At 72.8% G+C, this 15,608-nt stretch overlaps 1 protein-coding gene across 1 annotated transcript in view; it reads right to left on the minus strand.

The window, feature by feature from the left end:
• Positions 1-3,108: 3,108 nt before the first annotated feature.
• The window catches only part of SLIT1 (slit guidance ligand 1), a 139,175-nt gene continuing 126,675 nt past the window's right edge, over positions 3,109-15,608 (minus strand). The window contains exons 30-37 of the mRNA XM_037905500.2: positions 15,388-15,481; positions 14,455-14,592; positions 13,742-13,973; positions 9,003-9,133; positions 7,552-7,706; positions 6,919-7,207; positions 5,165-5,376; positions 3,109-4,672 (exon numbers count right to left, since the gene is read on the minus strand). Of these exons, the coding sequence (XP_037761428.2) occupies positions 4,434-4,672; positions 5,165-5,376; positions 6,919-7,207; positions 7,552-7,706; positions 9,003-9,133; positions 13,742-13,973; positions 14,455-14,592; positions 15,388-15,481 (1,490 nt within the window). The 3' untranslated portion in view covers positions 3,109-4,433. The remainder of the gene's footprint in view (positions 4,673-5,164; positions 5,377-6,918; positions 7,208-7,551; positions 7,707-9,002; positions 9,134-13,741; positions 13,974-14,454; positions 14,593-15,387; positions 15,482-15,608) is intronic.

Consider the following 15,608-nt stretch of genomic DNA (forward strand, 5'->3'; position numbering starts at 1 on the left):
AGTCTCTTCAAGTTCCTGACTCCTAGCAGCTGCAGAAAAAAATCACCCGAGCTCTCCTGCCTTTCTGCTGGTGCTACCCCCTCAGCCATGCGTCCCCCCCTCGCCCAGGCCGGGGAAGCTGGGCGTGGTGCTGGTTCCATGGGGCGAATGGCACGGGACGTGCCTGGGGCCCAGCCACGACCACAGCAATGGCAGGCAATCCCTGAATCACCAGCAAAGTCCAGTGTAACCCCCGTGTGAGCGGGGCCGCCTTCCCAAGGACGTGCCAGGCCCCTGCCAGCAGCTTCTCAATAGAGCACATGGGGCGCGAGCCCTGGGGTTTTTAAACACGTGTGAGCGAAAGGATCCCTCCGCGTGGAACATGAAGAGGGAACAGCCAGGGGCTGCCGTCAGCGAGCAGAGCCTCTCTCCGATCCCACTCCAGCCTGGGCCCAGCCAAGCCCTACCCTGACCCTTCGGTGCTGGCAAAATGGCTGGTGGCCCTGCGCTGACACGGGGTGGGAGCTGGGAGTGTCCGACCAGGGGCAGGATATTGGTGCAGCCGTGAACCCGCCGCAAGCCGCGCGGCCCTGCCTGGAGGACTCACTAATTCCAAGGGTTGCTATACGGGGAATAGGGCCCGGCGCGGGTGGGTGCTGCAGGCCCACAGCCATTGGCATTAGGCCCTGCCCAGCTCACGGCTGGGGCAGCGGGAGTCTCAGGGCCCAGGCTCCCGCTCTCGGCTCGGCCCTGCACCCAGGGAGTCTCTGTGGGGCCCGGCCCCAGCACCCGCCCTCCGTGACTGGGCTGTCCTGCTGGGAGCCTGCATGGTCCTCCCGTGAGTCATCTTCCCATGGCCCCCTCTTGCAGCACGTCATCAGGCTCTGACTCCCGAGCCTTGGGCCCCCGGCCCCTACGCCAGCAGGGGCAGGTGTGAGGGGTTGCTGCACCTGGCTCACCCCAGCTACTCCTGTCTCATGCTGCTGCTCTTGGTTTCTGCTCCCAGCACCACCCCTCGGCCCCGTGCCCCTGGGGGTAGGGGCTGTTTTGTGACGTGTGTCCCTGGAGCCTTCTGCGGCTCTGGATGTCCCTAGTCCTCTCACCCCAGCCCCGTGCTTGAGTGGGACCCGCATCCCGGCCAGCGTGTCTGGGCTGCCCACAGGCTGCGCACCGCCGGGGCCATGTGCCGAGGACGCGGCCCGTGGAGAGCGCTGGGGACCGGGCAGTGTTCCACATGGAGCTGCGGGCTGCAGCGGGACGGGTCCTGGGTGGGGATCCCAGCTCCAAGGGTGCCTAAACTGGGCCAGGGCACGCCCCTTCCATGGCGCTGGCGGGCGTCCTGGGACAGGGGACCGGCCCGGGGCTGCTAGCAGGAAAGATGAGACCAGCCGGCATCGCGGAAGGAATAAATGTCATGTTCACATGGAAGACAAAGCGACAAGATCACACAGCTTCTAAAACAATACGGCCTCTGCTAGACACGGCCACGCAGGGCGCCTCCCTGGCCCGGCTCAACCCCGCAGCTCGACGCGTGAAAAACAAACAGGCAACCAGAGCCGGGGCCTTCGGCGGCGGTGCCGCAGCGGCCACCGAGCCGGCCTAGGCTTGCCCTGAACGTATAAAAATACTGTAACAAACTGAAATACAAATATATATTAGAATCTGTAAGTATTCTGTATAAAGAGATACTTTAGAGGTTAGCTTACAACGAGCAACAGAAAATGACCCCAGCCTTGGCATCGGGCGAAACACGGCGCGGCCCTGCCAGGCTCCGCAGTGGGCAGCCGGAGGGCTCAGGATGGGGGGGTGGGTTGCTTGGTCGGGGGAGAAGCCAGCAGCAATTAAAGCTCTTGACAGAACTTGCTGCAAACTGCCCTGGTGCCCCGGGGGGGGGGGTGAGCGATGGGGCCCAGGCAAACGGCAGCTGGCACCCGTGACCTGGAGCAGCCAGCCCGTGGCGTCTGGTACATTGGTGTAGAACTGGCTGGGGGGGGCCCTCAATGGGCCGGGGACCAGCCACCCCCAGGGCGAGAGGAGCCCGGGCCGGGGCGCTGAGGCTGAAACGGGGACAGGTGCAGAAGTGGGAAAGCAGCAGGGGTGCGTCTCAGGAGCAATGACCCCAGCTGGGGGACCAGGCAGGGGAGCTGTGCTGGCCGCAAGGCGAGTGCCTGGCCTGGGGTATCTCCACTCACCTCGCAAAGCCCCCAGGGACACATAAGTGCTGGGCCCAGGGGGTGGTGGGGGGTGGGCTGTGGCACCCCCAGGCTTGAAGTGGTTTCCATTATATCCAGGTTTTACAGTCTGGCTCAATGGCTCAGCCTCTCAGGACCCCCAATATACATTGGTCCAGCCCCCCCTGCTGCTGAGCGAATGGGCTGGGCCAGCCCCCCTTGTTGGGGTGCCAGGTGTCCAGTTTCTGACAACCCCCGGTCGAAAAGAGACCCTGGCGGCTCCGGTCAGCACCGCCAACCGGGTCATTAAAAGTCCGGTCGGCGGCACAGTGGGGCTAAGGCAGCTCCCTGCCTGCCCTGGCTCCGCACAGCTCCCAAAAGCAGCGGCATGTCCCTCTCCGACTCCTAGGTGTAGGGGCAGCCAGGGGGCTCTGCACTCTGCCCCCACCCCAAGTGCCAGCTCCGCAGCTCCCATGGGCTAGGAGGAGCTGCGAGGGCAGCGCATGTGCACAGGGCAGTGTGCAGACCCATCTGGTCGTGCCTCTGCATAGGAGCCGGTGAGGGGACATGCCGCTGCTTCCGGGAGCTGCTTGAGGTAAGCGCCGCCTAGAGCCTGCACCCCTGAGCCTCCCTCCACACCCCAATCCCCTGCCCCAGCCCTGATCCCGCTCCTGCCCTCCAAAGCCCTCGATCCCAGCCCAGAGCACCCTTCTGCACCGCAAACCCCTTATCCTGAGCCCCACCTGCGAGCCTGCACCTCCCCCATCCCCCCTGTGCCCCAATCCCGTCCCAGCCCTGATCCCCCTCCTACCCTCCCAGCCCAGCGTACCCTCCTATACCCCAAGCCACTCATCCCCAGCCCCACCCCAGCATCTACACCCCCAGCCAGAGCCCTCACACCCACCCCCTGCCCCAGCCCAGAGCCCCCTCTCCCACCCCTTATTTCTGTCCCCACCCTGGAACCTGCACCCACAGTCCAGGGCCCTCACTCCCCCCCTCCCTCAGCCCGCAGCCCTAAAATCCTCATCCCTGGCTCCACCCCAGAGTTCTGTGGGGCTGCTTCCTGCCCACACCAGAGCAGGACCCAACCAGGCCTTCACAGTGCGCCAGCTGGTGCCACCGGGACGCCCCGGCCTGGGCCTCATAAGCACTTAGCTGCTGGGCCCCCAGCCACAGGAGGCCCCTGGTTTTTCAAGTGCCCTATTCCAATGGGGTGCAGGGCAGTGTGGGTTTGGCCCTATCGGCCCCGCCCCTGCCACACACACACACTTCAGCGTGCAGGGCCCTGCGCCGGCCAAGCCTGGCCGGGGGGTTGGGGTCAAGGGGGGTTAAATAGCCCAGCTGTTCAACCATTCACTGTTCCCCCCCCACCCCACCCCCGGGCCCTTGTCACACAAACACTAGGGCAGTGACGCATGGCCCCATGTTAACTGGTGGGGGGAGGGAACACCCAGCCCCCGTGGCACCCAGCGGCTGACACAGGCGCGCCTTTGGTACTCGGCCCGGCCCGGGGAGGGGCTGCAGCTCCGGCTCCGGCCGCGCCCACAGGCAGGAACAGCCCAGCCTGGCTTCACGGCCACCGCAGCAGGCCCTGCGCTTGCCCGGGCACGTGGCCAGGCCGCCAGCCCAAACACTGACGTCCTCCCAGCTCAGCCCTGAGGCGGGGGCAGTGCCGGGGGCCTGGCACAGCAGGGGTGGCTCTGGGCTCAACACTCCCACGGCGAGGGGGTGGGGTGGGGCAGGGCATGTCTCTGGCCACCGCGGCTCCGGCGCGGCCCACGAACCAACACTGCTGCCGTTCCAGCCAATGCTGCACGGCTGGGACTGGCCTTGCCGCTGAGCCGGCCGTGTCCCGCCACCCCAGGCAAAGGCAGCAGGGTCAGAGCCCCCCGCCGTACCCCCGGCTGCCAGGCCCCCAGCCCATGGGAATTCACATGGCGGGGCTGAGCCCAGGGCTGGGGCTGTACAAAGCGGAGAAAGCAGAGACAGACAGGAGGGGGCTGGGGCGGCTCCCGTGTCCTGCCCACTATAAATACATTGGGGGAGCTGCAGGTTTAAAAAACCCTCCCTATCTACACGGGTGTTTCGTGCTGGCTCGCTGCATGGGGCAGCCCCTGCCCCAGGGCGGCCGGGCGGGGCCCGGCTCACGCCCGCGGTGCACACGGGGGAGGGACAGCGAGGCAGGCTTTGGGAGTGCCAGGCAGACGGTCCCGGCTCATGGGCGGTTCCTCCGGCGGCTCCGCCCCTCGGTCTCTATCGGCGTCCCCCGCCCGCCCCCGGCTGCTACATGCACCGGGCGCAGCCGCACTTGCTGGCCTTCTCCACCTCCTCCACGAAGGAGGAGCCGTCGCTGCACTCGAAGGTGACCTTCCTCCTCTTGAGGCGCAGCCCCGTGCAGCAGCCCTGGCCCTGGCAGGAGCCCCGGCACTCCACCCAGGAGACGGGGCGCGTGGTCTGGCAGATGGCATAGCCCCGCTGCACTTGGGGGTGGTCCCGCACCGGCTCGCCCCGGCACGCCGACTCTGCAGGGCCAGAAGGAGAGAGGCAGTCAGACCCCGGGCTCTCCGAGGCGCCTGGCACGCTGCCTCCTGCACACGGGTGAGGCCCCGGCCCTGGGTGCGCTGGGGCCGGCCCTGGATGGCTGCTCCGTGGCACCTGCTGGCTGAGAGGCTCTTTGCCTAGGCCCAGCCCACGGGGAGGAGCCCACGAGGCCGGCGCTAGCTCCCAACTGCCAGCAGCAAACGCCACCAGGAGCCCGGCTCCGGGGACATGGGGCCGACCTCACCCGGGGCAGCTGCACCGCGGCCGGCAGTGCTACGCCAGGGAGCCGCTGGGCCCACTGGCTCCACGGCGGCCCTGGGCACCTCTCAGCGGGAGGGGCAGGCCCGGCTTGTCCGTGGGGCTCTGCCGTCACAGCCACGCACGGGGCTCTCCGGAGCCGCCCGGGCAGCAGGGCCGACCCCGGCCGACTCAGGGCAGGAGCATGGGGGGCCCAGGGAGGGCGGGGCGCTGACCTTGGTCGCACAGCTGGCCGGCGTAACCGCTCTGGCACTCGCAGGACGCCTCCCCCCGGTCCGAGATCTGGCAGTGCCCGTGGCCGCACTGCAGGCTCTGGCAGGGGTTGTAGAGCTCCCCCTGCTGGCTGCACAGGGCGCCGCGGTACCCGTCGTGGCACTGGCAGCTGTAGGAGAGCGCGTCGAGGGGCACGCAGTCCCCGTGGACACACCTGCGGGAGCAGAGACACGAACCTGGGCAGAGCCGCCGGGAGCCCGGCCTGCCTGGCGGGGACCAGCTCCGCTGTCTGCCAGGGGCCTTGTCCGTGACCCAGGCAGCCCGGCGCGAGCTCGGCAACTGGCGGGACGGCGCCCGCGGGGCACCCCTGGCAGCAGAGGGCGTGACGCGGCCCCCCCCGCCACCCCCGGAGCTGGTACCAACCCAGCGACTCAGCAGATCCGAGCTGGCTACTCCCGGCCTGCTCCTTCCCCGGCAACACTCCTGCCGGGCCCGCTGGGACGCAGCCACCGGGGACAGGTTAACAGCGCCCAGCCGCGCCGCCCAGCCCCGGCCGGGCAAGAGCTCGCGCCTCTGGCTGCGCGTGGCCTCGGGGCTCGGGCAAGGGAGCAGCGGGCAGCACCAGCGGGAGTGCGACACAGCACAGAGACGCGGCAAGTGCCCGCTGCCCTCTACACTGCTCACTCCTCCTGCCGCAGCTCTGCCGGTGCCCCTCACTCCCGACCCGCAGCCCCCTGCCAGCCCAGCCCTGCTGGTGCCCCTCACTCCCGACCCGCAGCCCCCTGCCCCCCCCAGCTCTGCGGTGCCCCTTACTCCCGACCTGCAGCCCCCTGCCCCCCCCCAGCTCTGCGGTGCCCCTTACTCCCGACCCGCAGCCCCCTGCCCCCCACAGCTCTGCGGTGCCCCTCACTCCCGACCCGCAGCCCCTGCCAGCCCAGCCCTGCCGGTGCCCCTTACTCCCGACCCGCAGCCCCCTGCCCCCCCCCCCCAGCTCTGCAGTGCCCCTCACTCCCGACCCGCAGCCCCCTGCCCCCCCCCAGCTCTGCGGTGCCCCTCACTCCCGACCCGCAGCCCCCTGCCAGCCCAGCCCTGCCGGTGCCCCGCACTCCCGACCCGCAGCCCCCTGCCCCCCCCGCAGCTCTGCGGTGCTCCTCACTCCCGACCCGCAGCCCCTGCCCCCCTCAGCTCTGCAGTGCCCCTCACTCCCGACCCGCAGCCCCCTGCCAGCCCAGCCCCGCCCCCCCCAGCCCTGCCGGTGCCCCTCACTCCCGACCCGCAGCCCCCTGCCAGCCCAGCCCCGCCCCCCCAGCCCTGCCGGTGCCCCTCACTCCCGACCCGCAGCCCCCTGCCAGCCCAGCCCTGCCCCCCAGCTCTGCCGGTGCCCCTCACTCCCGACCCGCAGCCCCCTGCTAGCCCAGCCCTGGGCCCCCCAGTCCTGCCGGTGCCCCTCACTCCTGACCCGCAGCCCCCTGCTAGCCCAGCCCCGGGCCCCCCCAGCTCTGCCGGTGCCCCTGAACCCTCTCACTGGCTAGTCCAGTCCTTGGCCGCCCTGTGCCCCTTTCCATGGTGGTTTGAGACGCAGACAGGCCCAAACTGATTTGCTGTTGGCCCTGAGAGGGGGTTTAAGCCCCGGTTCCTGGAGGGGCCCGTGTGCTGAGCCCCCGGGGCCCGTGCTGCCCTGCTGGAGCCCGGCCTTGCTGCCGGTGCCCGGTGCCGCGAGGCCAGCCCGGGGGAAGGGCGCTGGCACCGCACTCACTTGTGGCCCTGGCAGGGGCTGTGGCCCTGCTGGTCGCAGTGCGGCCCTGCCCAGCCCGGCTCGCAGTGGCACACGGGGCCGCGGGCGGCGTCGGGCTGGCACAGGCCGTGAAGACAGTACAGCTTGCGGCAGGGCTCGCAGCCGGGCACCACCCCCGGCTTCATCTGGGTCTTGGTGAAGTCCTGCAGCTCGTGGTTGATGTAGAGGTTGCGGATGCAGCCGTGGAAGCTGGTGCCGTTGAGGATCTGCCAGAGGCGGAAGGCGGCCGAGTTCACGTCCACCGGCATGCCTGGCAGAGAGCGGGTGGGGCGGGCGTGAGGCGGGCGCTTGGGGCACCCAGCCCCACCCCGTCATCCCCCAGGCAGCCAGGGACACACGCCTGCCCCCCGGCGCGGAGGCCCCACCGGGCACAGAGATCCGAGCGCCGAGATCCCCTCCCTCCGGGCCCAGTGAAGCCTCCCCCCGAACGGTGCCACCCGTCCCGGCCTGCCCCCTGCCAGCCCCGTCTGCCAGCCTCCCCGACGGCTCCTGGCACCCACGGGCTCCCCCCGGCTGAGCTCAGCTCCTGCTCCTGCCCCCGGCCAGCCCTGGGACCCCTCCCCGCGAGGCTGGCACCCCAGCGCCGGGACCCACCTCCCACGTAAAGCGGCGCCTCGCTGGTCAGCGTGTGGGGCTTGCCGAAGCCGTCCATGGTCATGGGGCTGCCGCCGTCGATGGAGAGATTCACCATCTGCTCGAACGTCACCAGCTCCACCGTGTGGAACTGCCCGTCGTTGATGGTCTCGGCGCTGGGGGCAGGCCCAGGCCCCGGGTTAGTGACTGAGCCCAGCCCCCAGCCCCCTCGCTGCCCAGCCCCGCCCAGACCCCCACCTCAGCCCCCCGGGGCTCGTGACAGAGCCCAGCTCCCCCCCCAGCCCCCTCGCTGCCCAGCCCCGCCCAGACCCCCACCTCAGCCCCCCGGGGCTCGTGACAGAGCCCAGCTCCCCCCCCAGCCCCCTCGCTGCCCAGCCCCGCCCAGACCCCCACCTCAGCCCCCCGGGGCTCGTGACAGAGCCCAGCTCCCCCCCCAACCCCCTGGCTGCTCAGCCCCCCCCTGCCCCCAGCCCCCTGGAGTTAGTGACTGAGCCCAGCCCCCAGCCCCCTCGCTGCCCAGCCCAGCCCCACCCTGCCCCCAGCCCCACCCAGATCCCCATCTCAGCCCCCCGGGGCTTGTGCCAGAGCCCAGCGTCCCCAGCCCCCTCGTTGCCCAGCCCAGCCCCACCCTGCCCCCCATCTCAGCCCCCAGGGTTCGTGCCAGAGCCCAGCGCCCGGCCCCGCCCTTCCCCCAGCCCTGGCATCCCTGAGCTGGGCTCAGTCACTAACCCCAGCTCCCGGTACCCCTGGCCCCCTTGCCACACGTCCCCACTCTGCTGCCCAGCCCAGCCCCCCACCACCACCCCAGCCACCCACACTCGCTGCCTTCAGGGTCTGTCATGGGGGGGAGTGCCCAGACCCGGGGGGGGGTCTGTGCCCAGACCCAGGGGGAGGGGGGGCTGTGCCCAGGCCTGGGGGGGGCGCGTGCTATCCCAGGGCACAGACGGGTTCAGGGAGCGGCTCCTCGGCAGCTGGCCCAGTCCCCTCCCCCAACAGGGCTCAGGGCCTGCACCGCCGTCGGGGATGCACTGAGCGGGGGGCGCTGACCTTGTCTACACTGGGGCATCCCTGCCAGGCTGCGCCCCCCGTCACTGCCACTCCAGCCAGCCGTGCTGTGGGGCAGCGGGACGGCGCCGTGCCTGGAAGAACCCTCCGGCACAGAGGCAATGGGGCAGGGGGCTGTGCCGGGGCCGTGGTGCCCGCGGCTGGGCAGGGAGAGGGGCGCGGTGTGCGCCAGGTTACGCCAGGGTCTGCCCCATGCCCTGCACCATGGGTCCGGCTCTGGCAGGGGCATGGCCAGGCTGGGCGGTGGCGGGGGGCACGGGGGCTCCTAGACGCGCTGAGAGGAGCTGTCCCCTCAGGAATCGCCCCCCCATGGGAGGCCATGGGCTGCCCCCCAGTGCCGGGTGCAGCCAGCGCCATGGCTGGCGGGGGGTGGGGGGGGCGGGTACCTGTAGATGGCCGAGCTGGGGTAGCTCCCGGGGTCGTAGCTGACCCGCACATGGCCCTGGTACAGCTCCACGGCCATGTGGTCCCGGTCCCCATTGTACAGCAGGATCCCGTTGTCCTCGGCCGTGGAGACCTGGCGGAGGGCGTGGGGGGCGGGAAGTCACTCCAGGGGCCGCGGCCCAGCAGCCGGCCTGGGCAGCTCCCCGGCATCCCGGCCCGGCACTGCCTCCCTGCACCCCAGCTGGTACCCAGCCCCGCCCCCGGCACCCAGCCCACCCCTGCCTCCCTGCACCCCAGCTGGTACCCAGCCCCGCCCCCGGCACCCAGCCCACCCCCGCCTCCCTGCACCCCATCTGGTACCCAGCCCCGCCCCCGGCACCCAGCCCACCCCCGCCTCCCTGCACCCCAGCTGGTACCCAGCCCCGCCCCCGGCACCCAGCCCACCCCCGCCTCCCTGCACCCCATCTGGTACCCAGCCCCGCCCCCTGGCACCCAGCCCCACCCCTGCCTCCCTGCACCCCACCTGGTACCCAGCCCCGCCCCCTGGCGCCCAGCCCACCCCCGCCTCCCTGCGCCCCATCTGGTACCCAGCCCCGCCCCCTGGCGCCCAGCCCACCCCCGCCTCCCTGCACCCCAGCTGGTACCCAGCCCCGCCCCCTGGTGCCCAGCCCCACCCCTGCCTCCCTGCACCCCACCTGGTACCCAGCCCCGCCCCCTGGCACCCAGCCACTCCCCTGCCTCCCTGCACCCCAGCTGGTACCCAGCCCCGCCCCCGGCACCCAGCCCACCCCTGCCTCCCTGCACCCCATCTGGTACCCAGCCCCGCCCCCTGGCACCCAGCCACTCCCCCGCCTCCCTGCACCCCACCTGGTACCCAGCCCCGCCCCCGGCACCCAGCCCACCCCCGCCTCCCTGCACCCCACCTGGTACCCAGCCCCGCCCCCTGGCGCCCAGCCACTCCCCCGCCTCCCTGCACCCCATCTGGTACCCAGCCCCGCCCCCGGCACCCAGCCCCACCCCTGCCTCCCTGCACCCCATCTGGCACCCAGCCCCGCCCCCGGCACCCAGCCACTCCCCTGCCTCCCTGCACCCCACCTGGTACCCAGCCCCGCCCCCGGCACCCAGCCACTCCCCCGCCTCCCTGCACCCCATCTGGTACCCAGCCCCGCCCCCGGCACCCAGCCCCACCCCTGCCTCCCTGCACCCCATCTGGTACCCAGCCCCGCCCCCGGCACCCAGCCCACCCCTGCCTCCCTGCACCCCACCTGGTACCCAGCCCCGCCCCCGGCACCCAGCCACTCCCCTGCCTCCCTGCACCCCACCTGGTACCCAGCCCCGCCCCCGGCACCCAGCCACTCCCCCGCCTCCCTGCACCCCATCTGGTACCCAGCCCCGCCCCCTGGCGCCCAGCCCACCCCCGCCTCCCTGCACCCCAGCTGGTACCCAGCCCCGCCCCCGGCACCCAGCCCACCCCCGCCTCCCTGCACCCCAGCTGGTACCCAGCCCCGCCCCCGGCACCCAGCCACTCCCCCGCCTCCCTGCACCCCATCTGGTACCCAGCCCCGCCCCCGGCACCCAGCCCACCCCCGCCTCCCTGCACCCCAGCTGGTACCCAGCCCCGCCCCCTGGCACCCAGCCCCACCCCCGCCTCCCTGCACCCCACCTGGTACCCAGCCCCGCCCCCGGCACCCAGCCCACCCCCGCCTCCCTGCACCCCAGCTGGTACCCAGCCCCGCCCCCGGCACCCAGCCCACCCCTGCCTCCCTGCACCCCACCTGGTACCCAGCCCCGCCCCCGGCACCCAGCCCCACCCCCGCCTCCCTGCACCCCAGCTGGTACCCAGCCCCGCCCCCTGGCACCCAGCCCCACCCCCGCCTCCCTGCACCCCACCTGGTACCCAGCCCCGCCCCCGGCACCCAGCCCACCCCCGCCTCCCTGCACCCCAGCTGGTACCCAGCCCCGCCCCCGGCACCCAGCCCACCCCCGCCTCCCTGCACCCCAGCTGGTACCCAGCCCCGCCCCCTGGCACCCAGCCCCACCCCTGCCTCCCTGCACCCCACCTGGTACCCAGCCCCGCCCCCGGCACCCAGCCCACCCCCGCCTCCCTGCACCCCACCTGGTACCCAGCCCCGCCCCCGGCACCCAGCCCACCCCCGCCTCCCTGCACCCCAGCTGGTACCCAGCCCCGCCCCCGGCACCCAGCCACTCCCCCGCCTCCCTGCACCCCACCTGGTACCCAGCCCCGCCCCCGGCACCCAGCCCACCCCTGCCTCCCTGCACCCCATCTAGTACCCAGCCCTGCCCCCGGCACCCAGCCCCACCCCTGCCTCCCTGCACCCCATCTAGTACCCAGCCCTGCCCCCGGCACCCAGCCCCACCCCTGCCTCCCTGCACCCCAGCTGGTACCCAGCCCTGCCCCCGGCACCCAGCCCCACCCCTGCCTCCCTGCACCCCAGCTGGTACCCAGCCCCGCCCCCTGGCACCCAGCCCCACCCCTGCCTCCCTGCACCCCAGCTGGTACCCAGCCCCGCCCCCTGGCACCCAGCCCCACCCCTGCCTCCCTGCACCCCAGCTGGTACCCAGCCCCGCCCCCTGGAGCCCAGCCACTCCCCCGCCTCCCTGCACCCCAGCTGGTACCCAGCCCCGCCCCCTGGCGCCCAGCCACTCCCCCGCCTCCCTGCACCCCAGCTGGTACCCAGCCCCGCCCCCGGCACCCAGCCACTCCCCCGCCTCCCTGCACCCCAGCTGGTACCCAGCCCTGCCCCCGGCACCCAGCCCACCCCCTGCCTCCCTGCACCCCAGCTGGTACCCAGCCCCGCCCCCTGGCGCCCAGCCCACCCCCGCCTCCCTGCACCCCAGCTGGTACCCAGCCCCGCCCCCGGCACCCAGCCACTCCCCCGCCTCCCTGCACCCCAGCTGGTACCCAGCCCTGCCCCCGGCACCCAGCCCACCCCCTGCCTCCCTGCACCCCAGCTGGTACCCAGCCCCGCCCCCTGGCGCCCAGCCCACCCCCGCCTCCCTGCACCCCAGCTGGTACCCAGCCCCGCCCCCTGGCACCCAGCCACTCCCCCGCCTCCCTGCACCCCATCTGGTACCCAGCCCCGCCCCCGGCACCCAGCCCACCCCCCTGCCTCCCTGCACCCCACCTGGTACCCAGCCCCGCCCCCTGGCGCCCAGCCCACCCCCCTGCCTCCCTGCACCCCACCTGGTACCCAGCCCCGCCCCCTGGCGCCCAGCCCACCCCCGCCTCCCTGCACCCCACCTGGTACCCAGCCCTGCCCCCGGCACCCAGCCACTCCCCTGCCTCCCTGCACCCCACCTGGTACCCAGCCCCGCCCCCTGGCACCCAGCCCCACCCCCGCCTCCCTGCACCCCACCTGGTACCCAGCCCCGCCCCCTGGCACCCAGCCCCACCCCCGCCTCCCTGCACCCCACCTGGTACCCAGCCCCGCCCCCTGGCACCCAGCCACTCCCCCGCCTCCCTGCACCCCACCTGGTACCCAGCCCCGCCCCCTGGCACCCAGCCCCACCCCCGCCTCCCTGCACCCCACCTGGTACCCAGCCCCGCCCCCGGCACCCAGCCCACCCCTGCCTCCCTGCACCCCAGCTGGTACCCAGCCCCGCCCCCTGGCGCCCAGCCACTCCCCCGCCTCCCTGCACCCCACCTGGCATGCAGCCCCGCCCCCTGGCACCCAGCCACTCCCCCGCCTCCCTGCACCCCATCTGGTACCCAGCCCCGCCCCCTGGCACCCAGCCACTCCCCTGCCTCCCTGCACCCCATCTGGTACCCAGCCCCGCCCCCTGGCGCCCAGCCCCACCCCTGCCTCCCTGCACCCCATCTGGTACCCAGCCCCGCCCCCTGGCGCCCAGCCACTCCCCCGCCTCCCTGCACCCCACCTGGCATGCAGCCCCGCCCCCTGGCACCCAGCCCCACCCCTGCCTCCCTGCACCCCACCTGGCATGCAGCCCCGCCCCCTGGCACCCAGCCCCACCCCTGCCTCCCTGCACCCCAGCTGGTACCCAGCCCCGCCCCCTGGCACCCAGCCCCACCCCTGCCTCCCTGCACCCCAGCTGGTACCCAGCCCCGCCCCCTGGCGCCCAGCCACTCCCCCGCCTCCCTGCACCCTATCTGGCACCCAGTCCCGCCCCCTGGCGCCCAGCCACTCCCCCGCCTCCCTGCACCCCACCTGGCATGCAGCCCCGCCCCCTGGCACCCAGCCCCACCCCTGCCTCCCTGCACCCCAGCTCGTACCCAGCCCCGCCCCCTGGCACCCAGCCCCACCCCTGCCTCCCTGCACCCCAGCTGGTACCCAGCCCTGCCCCCGGCACCCAGCCCCACCCCTGCCTCCCTGCACCCCAGCTGGTACCCAGCCCCGCCCCCTGGTGCCCAGCCACTCCCCCGCCTCCCTGCACCCTATCTGGCACCCAGCCCCGCCCCCTGGCGCCCAGCCACTCCCCCGCCTCCCTGCACCCCACCTGGCATGCAGTCCCGCCCCCTGGCACCCAGCCCCACCCCCGGCCCCACCTCCATGCACCCCACCTGGCACGCAGCCCTGCCTCCCAGACCTCCACCTCCCTCCAGCTCTCAGCCTCACCTCCTGGCAGGGCCTGGGACACAAGGCCAGGCCCAGAGCCACGCTGCCCCTGCTCACCCCACGTGCCGGCCCTGCAGCAGCCCCAGGTGCAGCCCTGGCAGGGGCCGTGCCCGGTGCTGACGGGTGGGGGGCGGCGCGGGCCGTACCTGCAGCGTGATGTTGGCCCGTGGCCAGTTGTGCAGGTCGGTGAATTGCAGGTACGTGTCCCGGTCCACGAAGTTGACGCTCAGGAGCTTCTCGCACTCGGGGCCCCCGAAGCCAGGCCGGCAGCGGCACACGGCCCGGCTGCCCAGCTCCACGCAGTCGGCCCCGTTCTGGCACTCGGCCCGCGCGCAGAGACTGGGCTGGGCGCGAGGCGGCATCTCACACAGCTGCCCGCTGGGGAGAGGGACCGGCCAGCACGTGGTGAGAGGAGCCCGTAAGCCTGGGACCCCAGCGAGACCCAGGCCAGGGCAGCTGGTCCCCTCCCGGAGCTGGGAATGGAGAACCAGGCCTGGCCCAGATCAGCCACCCCACAGCAGGTGCAGGGGCTCTGGGTGGGTGAGGGCGACGGCCCCCCACAGCAAACTCCAAAGAGCAAGGCCAGGTTCTGGGCCCCCCCTCGGCTGCACTGGGGCAGCAACATGGGCAGGACCAGACTCCCCGGACCACGAGGTGCCTCCGTCTGGCTCTGGTGCGTGACGGGGTGCCTGGGGCCCGCTTGCAGCAGGGCACGGCCCCCCCGCCGCCCCCTCACCTCCAGCTGCATGGCCCAGGCTGGGCCCCGCCCGGGCCACGTGTGCAGGGGCATGGGATGGAGGTGCTGGGGCCTGTGCACCCCACCCCTCCCGGGGTGCCAGCGCGGCTCGGCCGGCCTGACCTGTAGCCCTGTGTGCAGAGGCAGGAGTAGCCGTTCCCCTCGTCCTGGCACTGGGCACCGTGCTGGCACCGGTGGTCCCGGCAGGCGTCGTAGTCCAGGCTGCAGTTGTCCCCCCCGTAGCCGGGGGCGCACTCACACCTGGGGGGAAGGGAACCTTGCTCCGAGATCCACCGGGCCCCGCAGCCCAGCTCCGGGCCAGGGCAGGGTTAGGCCCCACTGTCCCTGTGCTTGTGTCTCCGAGGACTGGCTGGCTGCCCCACGCCCCTTCGGGGCCTTCCCCCAGGTTCCATGCCCATGCATTGCCCTGGCCTAGCCCCCGCCCCATGCCAGCACAGCTCCCCCTCCCGCCCGTGGGGACCTGGCAGAGCTGAATCTGCCCCTCAGGCTCTGCCGGGCTCTCCACGCCTCGCGCCGGGGGATCCTTTGACTCTCAGGGGCCGTTGTGACCCAGGGCCCCGGAGCGCTAGGTGCTGGCCGGCCCCAGAGCCCGACAGCCCCAGCCCCGGAACGCACAAGGGGGATCTGTGCCCAGGCCAGGTGCCCCCGACAATTCCTCCAGGCTGCCCTCCGGCACCAGGGCAAACCGCCCCAGCGGGACGTCCGGGCACAAGCAATTTCAAGCCAGGCCAAAGGCACTCGGCACCCCGGGTGTCCCCCGGCTGCAGGTCCATCTGGCTCGTGGCTCTGCCCCTCTGGTGTGAATTCCTTGCCCACCCTCTGTGCCCCCTGCAGCCCGGGGGGAGTGGGGGGAGGCCCTGCACAACGGCGAATGGGGTCCCAATTCAGATGCTGCGGTGACCGGCGCTGCCTCTCCCCAATGCCTGGGGACTGGGGGGGTCTGCGGGCTCGTGCCCACGAACATGGCATGTCTGGGGCAGCCCCAGGTGCCTTGTGCCCAGCCACACGGGCAGGGAACAGGGGGATTTAACTCACCGGGGCCCCTCGGCGGTGACGACGCACTGGGCACTGTGCTGGCAGGGGCTGAGGTCCACGGAGCAGAGATCCACCAGTTCCTCGCAGGTCCGTCCTGGACAAGGGAGGGGAGAGGCCGGGCTCGTCTGGCTGCAGCCCTCTGCTCCCAGAGCTGCAGGGGCTGGGCAGTGCCAGCACTGACCCTTCCGAGCCTGCTGGCCCCCCGGGGCCCCGGCTCCGCG

The sequence above is a fragment of the Chelonia mydas genome, chromosome 7 (genome assembly GCF_015237465.2).
Source record: "Chelonia mydas isolate rCheMyd1 chromosome 7, rCheMyd1.pri.v2, whole genome shotgun sequence".
NCBI classification, from domain to species: Eukaryota; Metazoa; Chordata; order Testudines; family Cheloniidae; genus Chelonia; species Chelonia mydas.